Source organism: Balaenoptera physalus (genome assembly GCF_965194825.1).
Source record: "Balaenoptera physalus genome assembly, chromosome: 14".
NCBI classification, from domain to species: Eukaryota; Metazoa; Chordata; class Mammalia; order Artiodactyla; family Balaenopteridae; genus Balaenoptera; species Balaenoptera physalus.
The window spans coordinates 54,232,566-54,250,817 of NC_138893.1; the positions used below are offsets into that span (position 1 = coordinate 54,232,566).

The following is an 18,252-nucleotide window of genomic DNA, read 5'->3' on the forward strand; positions in this document are numbered from 1 at the left end:
GAAGTAACGGTGGCTCAGACCAAGGCATAGCAGTGGAGGTGGCGAGAAGACGCCAGATTGTGAACGTATTTTGAAGGTAGAGCCAGCAAGATTTCCTGATGGATAGAAAGATAAAGAAGGTTTGAGAAAGACTCCACAGTTTTGGGCCTGAGCATCTATCAGAGTGGAGCTGCTGTCAGTGGGGTGGAAAAGCTGTATTTGGAGAGTTGGAGGGGAAGATCAGAGTACAGTTTGGGACATGGTGGTTTTGAAATGTCTGTAAGATATCCAGACAGAGATAATGACCAGCTAGTTGGATATATCAATCTGGAGTTCAAAAGAGAGGTGTACAAATTTTGTAGCCATTGGCACATAAATAGTATTTAAAGCTGCGAGACTGAATGTAATTACCAAGGAAGAGTATGTACAAATAGAAGAGGACTAAGGACTGAGCCCTGGGAGCAGTAGTATAAGTTCAGGGAGAAAAGGAGAAACCAGCTAAGGGCCCTGAGGAGATATTGGTAAGGTATGGGGTGAAAAAAGATTGTATGGTATCTTGGAAGCCAAGAGAGGAAAGTCTGTCACAGAGCATAGAAAGATTATTTCTGAATTGTTGCTGATGGGTTAGGTAAGATGAGTACTGAAAGTACCTGTTGATTCATCTGGGGTCATCAGTGAACTTGACAAAGGGCAGGTTTGGTGTAGTGGTGGGGCAGAATCTCAACAGAGCTGGTCTAAGAGAGAATGGGAGGAGAGGAATTGGAGGCAACAAGTTTGCTACTAAAGGGAGTGCAGAAATGATGTAGTAGCTGGTAGGAAAGATGGAATCAGGAGGGGGGTGGGGATTTGTTTTTGGGGTTTTTTTTTTTTTTTTTTTGAAATGTAAGAAAAACGTGTTTGTTATGTTGATGGGGTTCAGTAGAGAGTACAAAACTGATGATTCAGGAGATGGGGGAGAATTACTGAAGCATTTTCCTTGAGTCGGCAGGAGTGGATGGGATCTACTGTGTAAGAGTTGACATTGTTTCTAATACAGTGACTACAAACACAGACTTAGGAGCCCCAGCTGGATACAGACTCTGTCTCTGCCATTTACTGTAACTGTGGCCAGATGACTCAGTTGTTTAGCTTCTTTTCAGTAGTGAAGCAGGGGTTATACTGCCTTGCAGAGTTGTTGTGAAATTCCATTTGACAGTGTATATAAAGTACCTGGTTTAGTGTTTCCAGAGCAGGTGCTCAGGAAGAGGCAGCCCTGGTGGTATAGTTAGTTAATCTCCAGTGTTCTAACATTTATGACAAACCTGGGGTGCTGCTTTCGGATTAGCAACACTCGGGGTGCTGGAGTCAGCAGTTCGTAGGGTTAGTAACCCCTCTGTGACATCTCATTTCTTTATTGTTTTAAAGAAATATTTCCCTTGGTTAATAATTTCAGAATCATACAACATTTTATAATTTGGGAGATAAAGGAATATTATAAAATGTCAGGTTATTAGTAGTACATTATAATCAGTATTAGTTTAATGTTTGTATCTTAGATTAGAAGACTGAGAGCTTTGCTGGAAATTTTTGCATTTTGGGGTGTATCTTTCTTATTACTAAGTAGTAACTATATAAAACTTTTTCTCTTCAAAAATTTGATAAATTGACTGAAAAGAGATATGAGTTTTATATATATATATATATATATATATATATATATATATATATATATATATATATATATATGTAAATTTTTTTCTCTCTTGTCCTTTTCTGGGTCATTAATTTCCCAGAGTAGAAACAAAATCAAACCTTTGGAAAAGCCTATTATTATAGACTGCATTTATAAATCTTAAGTGATACTTCTGTGATAAACTTAAATTTATACAACCCTTTTTGGTAAGTATTTCAAGATATAATGCATTCATTATTTCCTTTATAATTTCAATAGGTATTTAATAAATAAATTGTTGAATGAAGGAAGAAATGATCTTATGAAGAGGCAGAGGCAGTTGACTGCCCCTTGTTTTTCAGGGGAAGCCATAGTTTATCAGTTGCCTGAAGCCTCTGGGTGGATAACAGCCAGTACTGCTTTTCACTCTAGTGCACATGCTCAGCATGTTAGCCCAAGTTAAAATCTAGTCAAAATCCTAATTGTACAGAACAGTACCTCCTTCATGTTAAATATTCTATGTATCTGTAGAAGTTTAGAGCAAGAGAATATCTGTGAATAATTAAAATATGTGTGTGAGAGGTTTTATGGAGGAGAGGGGCTTTGAGTTGGGTTTTAAATTGTAGATAGAATTTACAGAGGTAGATAGAAGTGGATCCCATGTGAGAAGAAATTATGAGAAGGATACAGAGGTGGAAGTGAATAAGCTGTACTTTTGGATCATTGAGGAACGGTAGGCCTGATTGGGCTATAAGATACAGCGGAAAGAAAGGTTGGCTAGGTAAGCTGAGGTGGCCATCTTACAAGGGGCACAGAATATTAGGGAAAATAGTTTAGATTTGTTATGTGAGAAAATAGGGAATGTCGCTGTAAGTTTTAGAATAGAGAAGTGATATATGAACATGATGTTTCAGAAAGATTTGCTGGATAAGCTTTTGCAGGATAGATTGAAAGGAAGGAGAAGGACCAAACATAAAGGTCGTCAACTAGGAGGCCATTAGAGCTATCAGGTATGAGGTGATGGCATGGAAATAGAGAGGAAGGGAAAAATAAATGAAATTGAGAGAGAAGAGAAATTTTGGAACTATCCATAAGGAAATTTTGGGAATTAAAATATAAAGGAATTGCTGGACAGTGCCACAGACAGTTGAAGTCAGATGTGCTGAATCTGGACATAATTTTGTGACAAATGTGTGGGTGAAATCAAAGTCAAGAGCCTTGGGGGCATTGAGAAACTATGGGGTACCTCAGAGTTGTCTGCACCATGGATAGCTGCTTTGGAGAGGAGTGCGTGATGCGACAGGGTGGAGAGGATGAACTGGAAGCAAGGGAAGCAGGTCATTCAGGAAGGTGGCCTCAGTTCATGGCGGGCAGCTATGATGGTTTAGTCTTAGAATTTTAAAGAGGTTTTCAGGTTGTTGCTTAGTTAGAGGGAAGGGAACTGATATTTATTGAGTATTTACTGCTCTGTGCCAGACATGGTGCCGTACAGTTTATATATGTATTAAACCGTACAAATCATTTACGATATAGTAGTATTTCCTTCATTTTTGATGTAAGAAAACTGGGGTCAGGGCCTGTGTTAAAATTCAGACCTGTTTGACTCCAAAACCCATGTTCTTTCTCTCTAATGCTGAGTAGCACATTCTATGTGGCCAAATTGTATTTTATTTGTACAATAAATTTGATTGTGATAATCCGTGTAAACAGTATCATACTTTTAATGCATCTAAAGCTTACTGGAAAGAAAGCCAATCCCTTTGATTACTCTTTCCCAGTATATCTTAGTTTTGGATTTTCATGTAAAAGTTTTTAGAAGGCTTTTGTGGGGTTTTTTTGCATTAACATCCCATTGTTCTCATGAAACCTATGAATTTTGTAACTGGTATTTCAAGTAAGTAATATTTTATTTTCTGTTATTTTAGATTCACTGGTTTTCAATTTTCAACTCCTTCATGATGGTTATCTTCTTGGTGGGCTTAGTTTCAATGATTTTAATGAGAACTTTAAGAAAAGATTATGCCCGGTATAGTAAAGAAGAAGAAATGGACGACATGGTAAGCAAACATTTTACGTTGTATTTATAAAACAATTTAACTCAGTGTTATTGAATGTTGGAAGCAAGTCCATAATCCTGAGGTCAGATGAGCTTTAGAATTCAGAATTTTCAGGTTTTAGAAAGGTATAAAGCTCCCTGAGGGGTCTCTAATCAAATATTTTAATGTTTTTACATGCCCTGATTACATGTCCTATAATCAAATATATTAATTTGTTTTCAGCAAAACATATGAATGTTCACCCTAAGTGGGATAAATAAACAGTATAAATAACCTCTTGTTAGTTCGCTCCAACATTTGCCACCAAATAAGGATATGTCAAACTTGTGAAGCAGACTTTCACTTTTCGGAGCTTTTGATTTCAGAATTGCAGCTGGGAGGTCGTAGACTTGTATTGGTATCTTTCTAATGCTGTTAAATATTGCATAAAATTGAGGGAGTAGGTGGAAGGATTGATTTACATTTAGTTTAGTAGGTTCAAAGGGGAGGGTTGTTTTCTGAATTATTTTTACTAAATTGTAGAACAGTGTCGTAAATGAGCAAAAGTGGTTTTTTTTGTTTTTAGTTTTTATGGCTGCACTGTGTGGCTTGCAGGATCTTAGTTCTTGACCAGGGATCGAACCCGTGCCCTCAGCAGTGAAAGCGCGTAGTCCTAACCACTGGACTGCCAGGGAATGTTAATGGCTATTCTTTTTTTTTTTTTTTTTTTAATTGATGTGTAGTTAATTTACAATGTGTTGGTTTCAGGTGTACAGCAGAGTGCTTCAGTTGTTAATGGCTAGTCTGTGTAGATATGCTCCATCATTAAATAAGTTTGGAAAACAGTTAAACAAATTAACATTTTAATATGCTCATGTGTTTTGTGAAGTATCAGAGGGTAGATGAAATATTTGGTGCCTCTCAAACATAGCTGACCAGAACCCCCCCCACCCCGCAACCCAGTCCAAAAAAAACACAAAGATTATCTTGAGGGACTGATATTTCATAAGAAACACTGTTTTGGATACTTGCTTACTTGGGTTGAAAAGGCGAAATTGAATCCTTTTTAAAAAATGCTATACACAGTTAAATGATATTTAACTATTTGATATATTCCCTGTGTATTTTCTTAGGCTCCAGGCTATAAGGGAGATTTCTGCATTGCTAGGGCATCTAGTACTGGTTTTAATCTTCTTCAGTTTTGCTCTCCACCTGGCCCTCGCTCATATATGAGCCTCAGTCATGACGTAAATGTCAAGAGTAGTGTCTGAAAGTAACATTCAGGAGCCATTGGGCTTTTCTCCCAATTTGACCATTTCTTTTTGCGCCTAGACCTTTTCTTTTTCCATTCTTTGAGATTCTCTGAGTACAACCAGGATCTACCTTCCTGAGCCTCAGTAATATTACAACACTTTAACATTATAAGTTATTAAGGGAGAAATTATTTTAAATATGAACAAATGTCTTTTCTTGATATTTTGAAACCCTTTTAATACCTTTAAGTTTGTAGTGAGGGAACTTACGACTGTAATTGTAAATTTTTACATATTTTATGTATTTTAATTTCATTCTGAATTATTTTCTTTTCTTTCAACATATATATATATATAGGATAGAGACCTAGGAGATGAGTATGGATGGAAGCAGGTGCATGGAGATGTATTTAGACCATCAAGTCACCCGCTGATATTTTCCTCTCTCATTGGTTCTGGATGTCAGATATTTGCTGTGTCTCTCATTGTTATTATTGTTGCAATGATAGAAGATTTGTATACAGAGTAAGTTCATGTGCTTAACTTTATTACTTTTTTGTTGTTCTTGAATAGTTTTAATAATTGGAACCTTTAAGTCAATCATAATTAAATATTTGCTTATTTCAATTATCTTAGAATTTAAATAGCCTAAATATCATTATTGCAAACAAATAATGAGCAGTATTCTTCAGCTGTAAGTATATTTTTCTGTTATATCCTAAAATTACTAGCCTTACTGAACATTTTGGTTGGTTATAAAGGTTATATTCCATTAGAGGTATGAGCAGAATTAGTTACAAATCAGAGTTGTTTGACAAAGTGAATAGGCACTTTTTTGAAATCTGACGATCCAATTAGATCTTCATAAGGAATGCACAAGGATTACACATTTACTGAGTTAGTACTTCACATCTGCCTCCAAAACTTGGAGACTCTACAGACAGAAGAAAGCATTGTAAGTAACAGTAAAAAGAGTGGTGGAAAAGGCACATGAGGTTAGAAAAATAATTGGATGACTTCTTATCCTATCTTTACATGGTTTTCTGGTACATTTTTTCTTTGAAAACAAAACCAGTTGCAAGAAATTCTTTTTTTTTGATAAATTTATTTATTTTTGGATGCGTTGGGACTTTGTTGCTGCGCGGGGCTTTCTCTAGTTGTGGCAAGCGGGGGCTACCCTTCGTTGCGGTGCGCGGGCTTCTCATTGCGGTGGCTTCTCTTGTTGCAGAGCATGGACGTGGGCTTCAGTAGTTGTGGCACACGGGCTCAGTAGTTGTGGCTCGTGGGCTCTAGAGTGCAGGCTCAGTAGTTGTGGCGCATGGGCTTAATTGCTCTGCAGCATGTGGGATCTTCCCGGACCAGGGCTCGAACCCGTGTCCCCTGCATTGGCAGGCGGATTCTTAACCACTGAGCCACCAGAGAAGTCCTGCAAGAAATTCTTGATGTGAGGCCTTTGAATCATAAGAAAAAGTTGTACGTTCACCAAGATCTCAAGTCCCTATTTAGTAGCCCTATAACCTTGTGCTCAGAGAACCATGACCTCAGCAAAGCAAACACGCTCTGAGCCTGGGGTATAGATGCCACCCCATTAAGTCCTCAGTCAGAATGACACTTGTCCCCAGTTACATCTCGTACCTCTGTTTCAGTTCATGCTGCCTTCTTGCTTAAATGTGCTTGGCATTTGGTGGACAAGCAGTAAATTGTTTTGCTGAAAGCATGGCTCTTTAGTTGTATATTAAATATTTAACTATACTAAATTGCTGTTTCTACCACTGGACAGTAAGCTCCTTGAGAGCAAGGACTGGGTCTTATCTTTGCATTCTGAGAGTACCTCAAGAACTTTGTATATGCAGGGTACTCAATCAGTGCTTGTTGAACTGCAGTGAATGTGTATTAATCAACAAAGTTATTTCTCTGTAGTTTCTGTCATATTTCTTTAATATAACCTTTGTAATTTATTTACTGCATAAACCTTAAAATAATTGGCCGAAACCTAAACTTCAGTGTTCTGGTAGGTAGTTCTTATTTTAGGATATAATATATTTCAAATGAAATCCCAAATTCAAGAAAAGCATTTCAAATCTTTCAAGAAGTCATGCTTTACATTAAATGCTGGATTAAATGCATCACTACGGAATTGACACTGACTGTATAGTCACAGTCTTTTTTTTCTTGAATTTTTGAATTTTATTTATTTTTTATACAGCAGGTTCTTATTAGTTACCAATTTTATACATATTAGTGTATATATGTTAATCCCAGTCTCCCAATTCATCCCACCACCACCACCACCCCCCGCCACTTTCCCCCCTTGGTGTCCAGATGTTTGTTCTCTACATCTGTGTCTCTATTTCTGCCCTGCAAACCGGTTCATCTGTGCCATTTTTCTAGGTTCCACATATATGTGTTAATATACGATATTTGTTTTTCTCTTTCTGACTTACTTCACTCTGTATGACAGTCTCTAGATCCATCCATGTCTCTACAAATGACCCCATTTCATTCCTTTTTATGGCTGAGTAATATTCCATTGTATATATGTACCACATCTTCTTTATCCATTCGTCTGTCATTGGGCATTTAGGTTGCTTCCATGACCTGGCTATTGTAAATAGTGCTGCAATGAACATTGGGGTAGTAATTCTTTTTTTTTTTTTTTTTTTTTTTTTTTTTTAACATCTTTATTGAAGTATAATTGCCTTACAATGGTGTGTTAGCTTCTGCTTTATAACAAAGTGAATCAGTTATACATATACAATATGTTCCCATTTCTCTTCCCTCTTGCATCTCCCTCCCTCCCACCCTCCCCATCCCATCCCTCTAGATGGTCACAAAGCACCGAGCTGATCTCCCTGTGCTATGCGGCTGCTTCCCACTAGTTATCTATTTTACATTTGGTAGTGTATATATGTCCATGACACTCTCTTACCCTGTCACATCTCACCCCACCCCCTCCCCATATCCTCAAGTCCATTCTCTAGTAGGTCTGTGTCTTTATTCCCGTCTTGCCACTAGGTTCTTCATGGCCTTTTTTTTTTTTTTTTTTTTTTTTTCTTTTTTTTTTTTTTTTTCCCCTTAGATTCCGTATATATGTGTTAGCATACTGTATTTGTTTTTCTCTTTCTGACTTACTTCACTCTGTATGACAGACTCTAACTCCATCCACCTCATTACAAATACCTCCATTTCATTTCTTTTTATGGCTGAGTAATATTCCATTGTATATATGTGCCACATCTTCTTTATCCATTCATCTGTCGATGGACATTTAGATTGCTTCCATGTCCTGGCTATTGTAAATAGAGCTGCAATGAACAGTTTGGTACATGACTCATTTTGAATTATGGTTTTCTCAGGGTATATGCCCAGTAGTGGGATTGCTGGGTCGTATGGTAGTTCTATTTGTAGTTTTTTAAGGAACCTCCATACTGTTCTCCATAGTGGCTGTATCAATTTACATTCCCACCAACAGTCAAGAGGGTTCCCTTTTCTCCACACCCTCTCCAGCATTTGTTGTTTGTAGATTTTCTGATGATGCCCATTCTAACTGGTGTGAGGTGATACCTCATTGTAGTTTTGATTTGCATTTCTCTAATGATTAGTGATGTTGAGCAGCTTTTCATGTGCTTCTTGGCCATCTGTATGTCTTCTTTGGAGTAGTCACAGTTTTATAAGTTAGTAGTGGGTAACCTCTCCTAGAATCCAAGTTTTTGCTTTGTTCCTTCTCAAATGTTAGGGTTACAGCGTTGGCAATTCATTTTTTAATTCTGAAGCTGTTCTGCTTATAGACCTTCAGCTTTTAGAAATAAGAAACCGCATCTAATAGATGGTATTAGTAGGCAATTCATGCATTGTTATTTTAGCCTGTCATTATTATCGATGGTTGTTCTACATTGTGCTTATTTGAAGTGAACATATACTTAATCATTTACATGGTAAGTACTACAGCTGTGAGTATTATTATGATATCAGTATTATTATGATATCAAAATGACTAACATCATTGAGATTCCATGTTAGGAGCTTTATGCTCATTAGCATTTAATCCTCACGTCAGCCCCGTAAAGGGACTATTATTATCTCCATCCCACAGATGAGAAGAGTAAAGCTCAGGGAGGTTAAGTAATTTGAGTAAGATCACACAGCTATTAGTAAAGGGTGTTAGTAAGCTGGGATTTGAACCTAGGCACTCTTACTCCAGAACATGTCTGTTAATTTTCTGGGCTGTAGAAATGAAGATAGAGATAGTGAAAATACAAAGCGGTGAGAAAATGAAAAACTTGCACATAAAATTTGTAAGACTCACTCCAGAGTAGGAATCTAAAGGATTCCAGAGGATAAAAAGCAGATAATGTAACATGTGAAAATTACTTTGCTCAATGATGATCATAGCAATCAGGGAAGAAAAAAATATTTAGATAGGTAGAGGATCAGCATCAATGTAGGGATGCCAGTTAGCGTGATGTTCACCCTTGAGAAGGCATGGTGTTTGAGAAGGTGTGGGTAAGTCTGGTAAAATGCAGCTGCTGTGCTGAAACGTGCTTTGCAGTGGTGAGATGGCAAGTGCAGGTGAAGCAGCTACTTAGATGTCACCCTCTTCCCCCCACCCCCAGTCTTGCAGAGATGAACAAGGAGGACAATTCCCCACTTCAGCAGATTTTTTCAGTGTAGATGAAAATGGTCTATTTTGGGTGGAAAATACCCATAAAATATTTATGAACAAAGAGGTGCAAGGGTATGTCTGATTTTTAAAACTGTAACTTATACTCACATTTCCATTTAGTGGAAATGTCTCTGGGGACTACAAACTTAACCTGCTAGTAGTCATTTTGGACTCTCAGTCACATGAGCAGCCTTTTTGAACTCTCTGTCAGTGTTCACACACCCAGTTATAAACAGAATGGATCAATTTGTTAATGATAGTCTGGAAGAAATAAGTTAGTATGTGCAGTGTTTAATTGGATACTTGAAAAAACAAATCTGGTTTTTATTTTTATTTTTATTTATTTATTTATTGTATTTTTTAACATCTTTATTGGAGTATAATTGCTTTACAATGTTGTGTTAGTTTCTGCTTTATAACAAAGTGACTCAGCTATACATATACATATATCCCCATATCTCCTCCCTCCTGCATCTCCCTCCCACCCTCCCTATCCCACCCTCCCTATCCCACCCCTCTAGGTGGTCACAAAGCACCGAGCTGATCTCCCTGTGCTATGTGGCTGCTTCCCACTAGCTATCTGTTTTACATTTGGTAGTGTATATAAGTCCATGCCACTCTCTCACTTCATCCCAGCTTACCCTTCCCCCTCCCTGTGTCCTCAAGTCCACTCTCTACATCTGCGTCTTTATTCCTGTCCTGCCCCTAGTTTCTTCAGAACCTTTTTTTTTTTTTTTTAAGATTCCATATATATGTGTTAGCATATGGTATTTATTTTTCTCATTCTGATTTACTTCACTCTGTATGACAGTCTCTAGGTCCATCCACCTCACTAGAAATAACTCAATTTCGTTTCTTTTTATGGCTGAGTAATATTCCATTGTATATATGTGCCACATCTTCTTTATCCATTCATCTGTCGGTGGACACTCAAGTTGCTTCCATGTCCTGGCTATTGTAAATAGAGCTGCAATGAACATTGTGATACATGACTTTTTGAATTATGGTTTTCTCAGGGTATATGCCCAGTAGTCGGATTGCTGGGTTGTATGGTAGTTCTGTTTTTAGTCTTTTAAGGAACCTCCATACTGTTCTCCATAGTGGCTGTATCAATTTACATTCCCACCAACAGTGCAGGAGGGTTCCCTTTTCTCCACACCCTCTCCAGCATTTATTGTTTGTAGATTTTTTGATGATGGCCATTCTGACTGGTGTGAGGTGATACCTCACTGTAGTTTTGATTTGCATTTCTCTAATGATTAGTGATATTGAGCATCCTTTCATGTGTTTGTTGGCAATCTGTATATCTTCTTTGGAGAAATGTCTATTTAGGTCTTCTGCCCATTTTTGGATTGGGTTGTTTGTTTTTTTGATACTGAGCTGCATGAGCTGCTTGTAAATTTTGGAGATTAATCCTTTGTCAGTTGCTTCATTTGCAAATATTTTCTCCCATTCTGAGGGTTGTCTTTTCGTCTTGTTTATGGTTTCCTTTGCTGTACAAAAGCTTTTAAGTTTGATTAGGTCCCATTTGTTTATTTTTGTTTTTATTTCCATTTCTCTAGGAGTGGGTCAAAAAGGATCTTGCTGTGATTTATGTCATAGAGTGTTCTGTCTATGTTTTCCTCTAAGAGTTTGATAGTGTCTGGCCTTACATTTAGGTCTTTAATCCATTTTGAATTTATTTTTGTGTATGGTGTTAGGGAGTGTTCTAATTTCATTCTTTTACATGTAGCTGTCCAGTTTTCCCAGCACCACTTATTGAAGAGGCTGTCTTTTCTCCATTGTATATTCTTGCCTTCTTTATGAAAAATAAGGTGACCATATGTGCGTGGGTTTATCTCTGGGCTTTCTATCCTGGTCCTTTGATGTATATTTCTGTTTTTCTGCCAGTACCATACTGTCTTGATTACTGTAGCTTTGTAGTATAGGCTGAAGTTCGGGAGCCTGATTCCTCCAGCTCTGTTTTTCTTTCTCAAGATTGCTTTGGCTATTCGGGTTTTTTTGTGTTTCCATACAAATTGTGAAATTTTTTGTTCTAGTTCTGTGAAAAATGCCATTGGTAGTTTGATAGGGATTGCATTGAATCTGTACATTGCTTTGGGTAGTATAGTCATTTTCACAATGTTGATTCTTCCAATCCAAGAACATGGTATATCTCTCCATCTGTTTGTATCATCTTTAATTTCTTTCATCAGTGTCTAATAGTTTTCTGCATACAGGTCTTTTGTCTCCTTAGGTAGGTTTATTCCTAAATATTTTATTCTTTTTGTTGCAATGGCAAATGGGAGTGTTTCATTAATTTCTCTTTCAGAGTTTTCATCATTAGTGTATAGGAATGCAAGAGATTTCTGTGTATTAATTTTATATCCTGCTTCTTTACCAAATTCATTGATTAGCTCTAGTAGTTTTCTGGTAGCATCTTTAGGATTCTCTATATAGTATCATGTCATCTGCAAACGGTGACTACTTCTTCTTTTCCAATTTGGATTCCTTTTATCTCTTTTTCTTCTCGATTGCTGTGGCTAAAACTTCCAAAACTATGTTGAATAACAGTGGTGAGAGTGGACAGCCTTGTCTTGTTCCTGATCTTAGAGGATATGGTTTCAGTTTTTCACCATTGAGAATAATGTTGGCTGTGGGCAAATCTGGTTTTTAAACTGATTAACTTTGAGAGACCCACAGTTTTCTAAACATGGGAGTGACAAACTTTTATATTATGCCACAGTTGTATTTACCTATATATTGATGCAATTAAATATTGCAGTGTTTTAACTTATGTATCTTCTTTAAGAAATGGAACATAATTGTTTGAACAGAAGAGTGGTACATGTTTCAAGACTGTATGATGCCTTTGTAGGTGGACAATGGAATGTAATAATAATTATTATCCAGAAGGTGGTTAATTTTTGCAAGTTGTATATCCTTCCAGTGCACACATTAGTGTGATACTCTTGTAAATTCTATTTAAAATAGTATTCTTTATCTCAAACTGACAAGGTTATATTTTCTATCTATAGTCTTTTACTTTCCTACTTGTGGTGAGTTTCAGAAATGATCTTTATTTTTAGTGAGTTAAGTACATTTCTATATTATGGCAAATGATACTGTCATTTTATCATTTTAATATTTATCTTTGCAATTAGGCATTTAAAATATTTTGTCCAGTTTTATTCAATAGGAGAGTTGGTCTGAATTGCTTAGGTATCATTATTGGAAGAGGAGGTTAGAAATTGTTGGTCTGAGTTAATGTTGATTTGTGGACCTATGGATTTTTAAAAACGTTTTTAACAGTGTAAAGGAAACTAAATAGGAAAAGTCTCAGTATTATACCATTTAAAGTAATAGCAATAATATAGGTTATAGTACTTCTATTTTATTTCTATCAGCAGGCAAGACTCTCCAGCAGTTAAATTATAAAGAGGAATATTCTAATTATTTTTCTTAACAGATGAATATCCTTTTCCATATGATATGATTGGTTCAGAGGGTTGCAAAACAGTTTTAGTGCCAGCTTCTAATATGTTTGCCAAAGAACTGTGAAATATTTGTTTAGAATATTATGAAATTTAACTTCAAACTGAAAAAGAATTAGGATCAGTCTGTTATTATTTAAGTGCAATTTTAACTAGAAATTCATTCACTAGGCAACCTTTTGAGGTCCTTTGCAGTCCAGAAGGATATTTTTGTGTTCCTGCTAAATTTATTTTTGAAATTAAACTAATGTTAATGTGATAGACTATATGATATTTTCTTTAAATCATTGGTTTTAGTTTATCATGTGTGTTGTTTTGCCTTTTTAGGAGGGGGTCAATGCTCAGTACAGCGATATTTGTCTATGCTGCTACATCTCCAGTGAATGGTTATTTTGGAGGAAGTCTGTATGCTAGACAAGGAGGTAATTTATGAGTTATTGCTTTGTATTTTTAATTATAGATGCTAATATTACACTGTGAGGTATATGGAATTTAAAATGGGCAGTACAGCCATTGTAAAGTCCTTTGTTATCCCATTTCACATAATCTCCACCAAACCTATTATATGTTCTAATTTGCTTTTATGGAATCCTTGCATTTTATTTCCTAAAATTATGAATAATGAATAGATTATCTCCATTGTCCACTGTGAATTAGCCCTGAGGAACATGTAGGAGAGAGTGTATTTAAGTTATTGATATTATTTTGCTTTGAGGTGCCTAGTTCCCTAGTAATGCTTCATGGGAGGTTTCCACATAGAATATATAGCTTCAGAGCCGAATGTAAAGGCATGTTTCATGGTTTATGGATAAATGTCTGGGCAGTGAAGGAGCATAGGAAGGAAATCTGTTTACTTTTGTTGACTCTTAAATACTTATCAAAGAACACTGCACAAAGATTTTCTGTCACAATCTTTTGCTAAGAGAGCTTCATCTTGAATACCCCCTTGCTTCGTTACTATTGTGACCTGGAAATGACGGGGTATACATGGATGATACGAGGATACTGCTCCTTGGTGTTTCTTTCTGTGATGGCATTCAGGGTTTTTAAGTTCCTTTTTTTCCCCTGTAATTGTTTGGAGTCAGAAACGTGCTAAAAGTAGTAGATTTGCGTATTTTAGTTTATGAATGAAGGGTTGTTGAAAGACGTTAAAATTATATTTCTAAGGATAGAGACTTCTTAATGTGATTTTCCCAGCCCATCCTAAGCAGTGTCATCATTAGGGGATTCTGCCTTCTTTTAGTAGACTAGACATATCGTCTATAGGAGCTCAGAGCATTTAAAATTCCCTCAGGATATCCTGGTTTACCATGGCTTTTTAAAAAATTGGTCCTACCAGACTTAATGTGGTGTATACCTTCAGCAGAGATGGTTCTCTGGATTGCCTGAGGGAGTATCACTGCAGATTCCTGACTATTTTAGTTAGCTGTTCAGTTTCTCTGTTCTGCGTCTAGAAATGGGAAATGAGTCTTAGCACACAGGTCTACCATCCTGAGGAAATAAGGATGCCTAAGGTAACTCCTACTTTGAATTTAACCTGAGAACTAGTTAGGCTAAGAATTGTACAGTTTATGACCTCCAGAAAAGTCTCCACAGCAGAAACAGATTACTCAAAACAGGAAATTTATTCATCCTTGGACATAAATTTGCTTTTAGTCCAATTGCAAGTTAGGAACACCCAACCAAACTTTACTATACTTATTCTTGAAAGCTGACAGAGTTCAGACCTAAGCCTAGGAGTATCAAATCTTACCAGGAATAATCTAAAGGTTATTTTCTGATTGACAGTGCCCTGAGGAGGTCTGATCATGTCCTGGTATTTTGTCTGAGCGATCCCTAAAACCAGGTGAATATAGAGGTCAGCCCAGAGAATCAAGAATTCTTCAGGTTATCTCAGGATTTGAACTACAGTGGAGCTCAGAGACTTCACACTGTCCTCAGTGCACTGGATAGTGCTCCAGACCCAGTTCAAAGACCAGAGTCTCCAGGGGTGTTGGGGAGCAGTAGGAAGCACAGTGCAGATGCCTGGGCTACTGACTGTACCCAGTGGAATGTGCGTGGGATTCTTTCTGACTGTTGGAGGGAAAGGGAGAAAGAGAGTTGAATGTAGCTGAATATAGAATTCATTAACCCGTGTCTGAATCTGAGAAGATAATGGAAAGTGCAGGAAAAGAGAATGCTAGGAAAGAGTTGGAATTTAATAAGAGAAATAATCATTTTAATTAGTTCTTACCCTTTTTGCGCTGTTGTTCAAATGCTGAGTATTAGTTTAGAAAGGAGGGGTTCTTGAAACGTACCTGAGAAAGAAATTAAATAGAGGCAAAAGTTCAGAATCAAGGAGTTTTTCTGGAAGAATGTCAAGATCTGGGGTAGTAATTCTATGAGACAGATGTTTGAAAAGAACTTTACATAGAAGAAAACAAAAGTTAGGATATTGCTTGTTTTTCCTGTAGCACTTTCTGTTTGGGTCCTGTTGCTTATGGTTGTGGGGCTGAGCTTTAATAGTGATCCCACGTTAAATCTTTACATTACGTTCCTGAGCAGTATGGAGGTGCTTCCTGGAGGCGTGCTTGCTCATGCACTCTGCTGTATTAGAAAGATAGCTCCTGTCGTGCTTCTGGTCATTATGAACTTGATTAAAAATTTTTTGATTACATAGTTTAAAAATTCTTTCCGTGGGTTATTTAAATAATAGATTCTCAGTGAATAGAATTTTGGCAATACAAAGAGGTTCAAAGAAATAGTAAAACTTATAAATATTTAGTTCTAATTGCTGAGAGGAAGCTCGTGAAACACATTCTATTGTTTTTTCCTTTTGAAACAGAAATGAATTTAAATATATGTTTATAATCATAATTATAGAGCTAAGAGTAAATTTAGGGAACGTTAACCCAGGGGGTTTTAAACTTTTGTTTGTTTGTTTAAAGCAGTGTAACCCTCTTTTCAAATGAGAGCATATATGAAACTACAATGTGTGAAACTGTTGAAAATGAACTTGTTCTGTTGAAGCAGGGCTGGAGGACCTGGGCCCTTCCTTTACCAGTGACTTCATGGGCACCTCTTAGAAGCTCCAGAACTCCAAGTAACACCTAGGTGTTTGAAACCACCTTTCTAGGCCAACTTGTAGCCCAGAAAGATTGAGTGGTTTACCAACGTTCACAGCGGTTCAGTGGCAGAATCAGGACAAAACACCAGAATATTTTACCATAGTTCATTGCTCTTTTCCAGTACACCCACATCAAAAGCATGTTTCCACTAGACATACTTGAATAGCTGGACTGGTCTTTTTTAGCTGTTGTTTTGAAACAGCTATTAGTATGTCAAATTTAAGTTCTTTACATTAAAATTTTAGATAATTTGGTACTAAATAACCACCTTTTAAACATTAATATATGTCTGTCTGTCTACCTAGCTCTCTGATTGTTATAGTTTCCCTTTTCTTTCAGGAAGGAGATGGATAAAGCAGATGTTCATTGGTGCATTCCTCATCCCAGCTATGGTGTGTGGCACTGCCTTCTTCATCAATTTTATAGCCATTTATTACCATGCTTCGAGAGCCATTCCTTTTGGAACAATGGTGAGTTGCTTGCATCTTACTTTTAAACTGAAATAGAGTATAAGCATTCTCTAACGTGAGGCGGGCTGTCTCTCCCGAGTACCTCTTAGCTAGGAGTTCTGCTGTTTGCAGCCAGTCCCTACCCAGTCCTGGAAAGTTAGGTAAAGAACTTTTTTTCTTGATTCTGTCAACCAATAAAGTGAAAGAACAGCTAGGGAGAAACTGGTGAGTATATTTTAGAGGAAGAATGATGACACACAAGCAACATGGGTGTTTTAATGTGGTCGGTGAGTGCAGTGGTAGGAAGTGAAGACTCTCCATAACATTTTTTTTTTTTTTTGGTAACAGTGTACTATTTTTAGAACCTTATGAAAGCATCTATATTAATAGTGATAATATATGTGCTATAGATATTAAAATCCTATCTCATATCTTACCTGTTATCACAGAGTTTGAAATGTTTTAGATTATTTAAATATATTAAAGCTAAAGCACGGAAATACTGGCGCTTTACACAGTTAACTCACAGTCTTCAGATTCTTCCTGTTGTCTTTTTACTAGAAACAGAATTTTAGGCCTGGAGTAGACTTTAGTCTTAATGTACACTTTGCAAACGTGCGCACACATGTACATATACGTGTGCGAGTTGGAAGGTGGTTACTGCTTTTCAGAGAGGCAGTTAACTTGGTTAAGGTCATACAGATAGTTAATGGCAGAACTGTAACTGGAACCCATATCTCCATCTGAATTTTAATCTTGTTTTGGCTTTCTTTCTATCGTATGGGAGTTATTGAATGGTTTTGCAGAAATTCCAGATGATTGGTTGTTTTACAGTCCAGGTTTTTCAAAGACACCTTGCATATATATTTTTACTACGTCTTTAATATTTTTTATTTAGGAATATTTTGCAGATTGCTTCAAAATTGAAAGCTTTTGTTTGTTTTTTTGTTTTTGCAAGGCAAAGTAACTGATAAACGTTAGGAAAGGGTAAAGTAATTAATTACATTCATTAATTAACTGGAAAAGAATTTGCTTCATAGTAGTTCCAGGCCATCAGGAAGTATCTATAGAGATTCAAGTTACTTCTTAAAGATGATCTACTGAATTAATTACTTTCATAATGCTTTAAAAATTAAAATTCTGATTCTGTTATAATTTTCATCATAAAGTTTTGAATTTGATGTGGTGAAAATTATATTTCAAAGTTGCTTTGTTTCACTAAAATTATAAATTTTACCACTGTGTAAATGGGGTTTTAAATGCTAATTAATATTCACTGTAACTTGCCTTTAGATAATTTGATAATTACTAATTATTCCAATACAATATCAGACTCTCTGCTGAGCCAGAGATGGTTTGTAAAATTGATATTTGGTGTATAAAAGACTGGCTGTTGGTGCTTAGCAGACTTCTACAATGTCATGGTCTTAATTTGCATTCTAATTTGTAATGAAGGAATGCTGAGTGAAGGGCATTCCACCGCCCTCAAGTTTTAATCAGGTGTGTGTTCTAACATTTTTTGCCTCTTTTTAAGAGTATCAGAACTTGTTTAGAACATGAAATTTAAGAATTGATGTGAATGTTTGACCTAGTTGTCCATTAAGTGTTTTAACTACTTAAACTTATATTTTAAGTTATTTG

At 36.5% G+C, this 18,252-nt stretch overlaps 1 protein-coding gene across 5 annotated transcripts in view; it reads left to right on the forward strand.

The window, feature by feature from the left end:
• The window catches only part of TM9SF3 (transmembrane 9 superfamily member 3), a 76,882-nt gene that overhangs the window by 24,558 nt on the left and 34,072 nt on the right, over positions 1-18,252 (forward strand). For all 5 annotated transcript variants that reach the window (XR_014253089.1, XR_014253090.1, XM_082423723.1 and 2 more), the window contains exons 6-9: positions 3,556-3,687; positions 5,278-5,444; positions 13,383-13,477; positions 16,502-16,632. Coding sequence is in view for 3 of the 5 variants with exons in the window: in XM_082423723.1 (XP_082279849.1) it covers positions 3,556-3,687; positions 5,278-5,444; positions 13,383-13,477; positions 16,502-16,632 (525 nt within the window). In the remaining 2 variants the exon portion in view is untranslated. The remainder of the gene's footprint in view (positions 1-3,555; positions 3,688-5,277; positions 5,445-13,382; positions 13,478-16,501; positions 16,633-18,252) is intronic.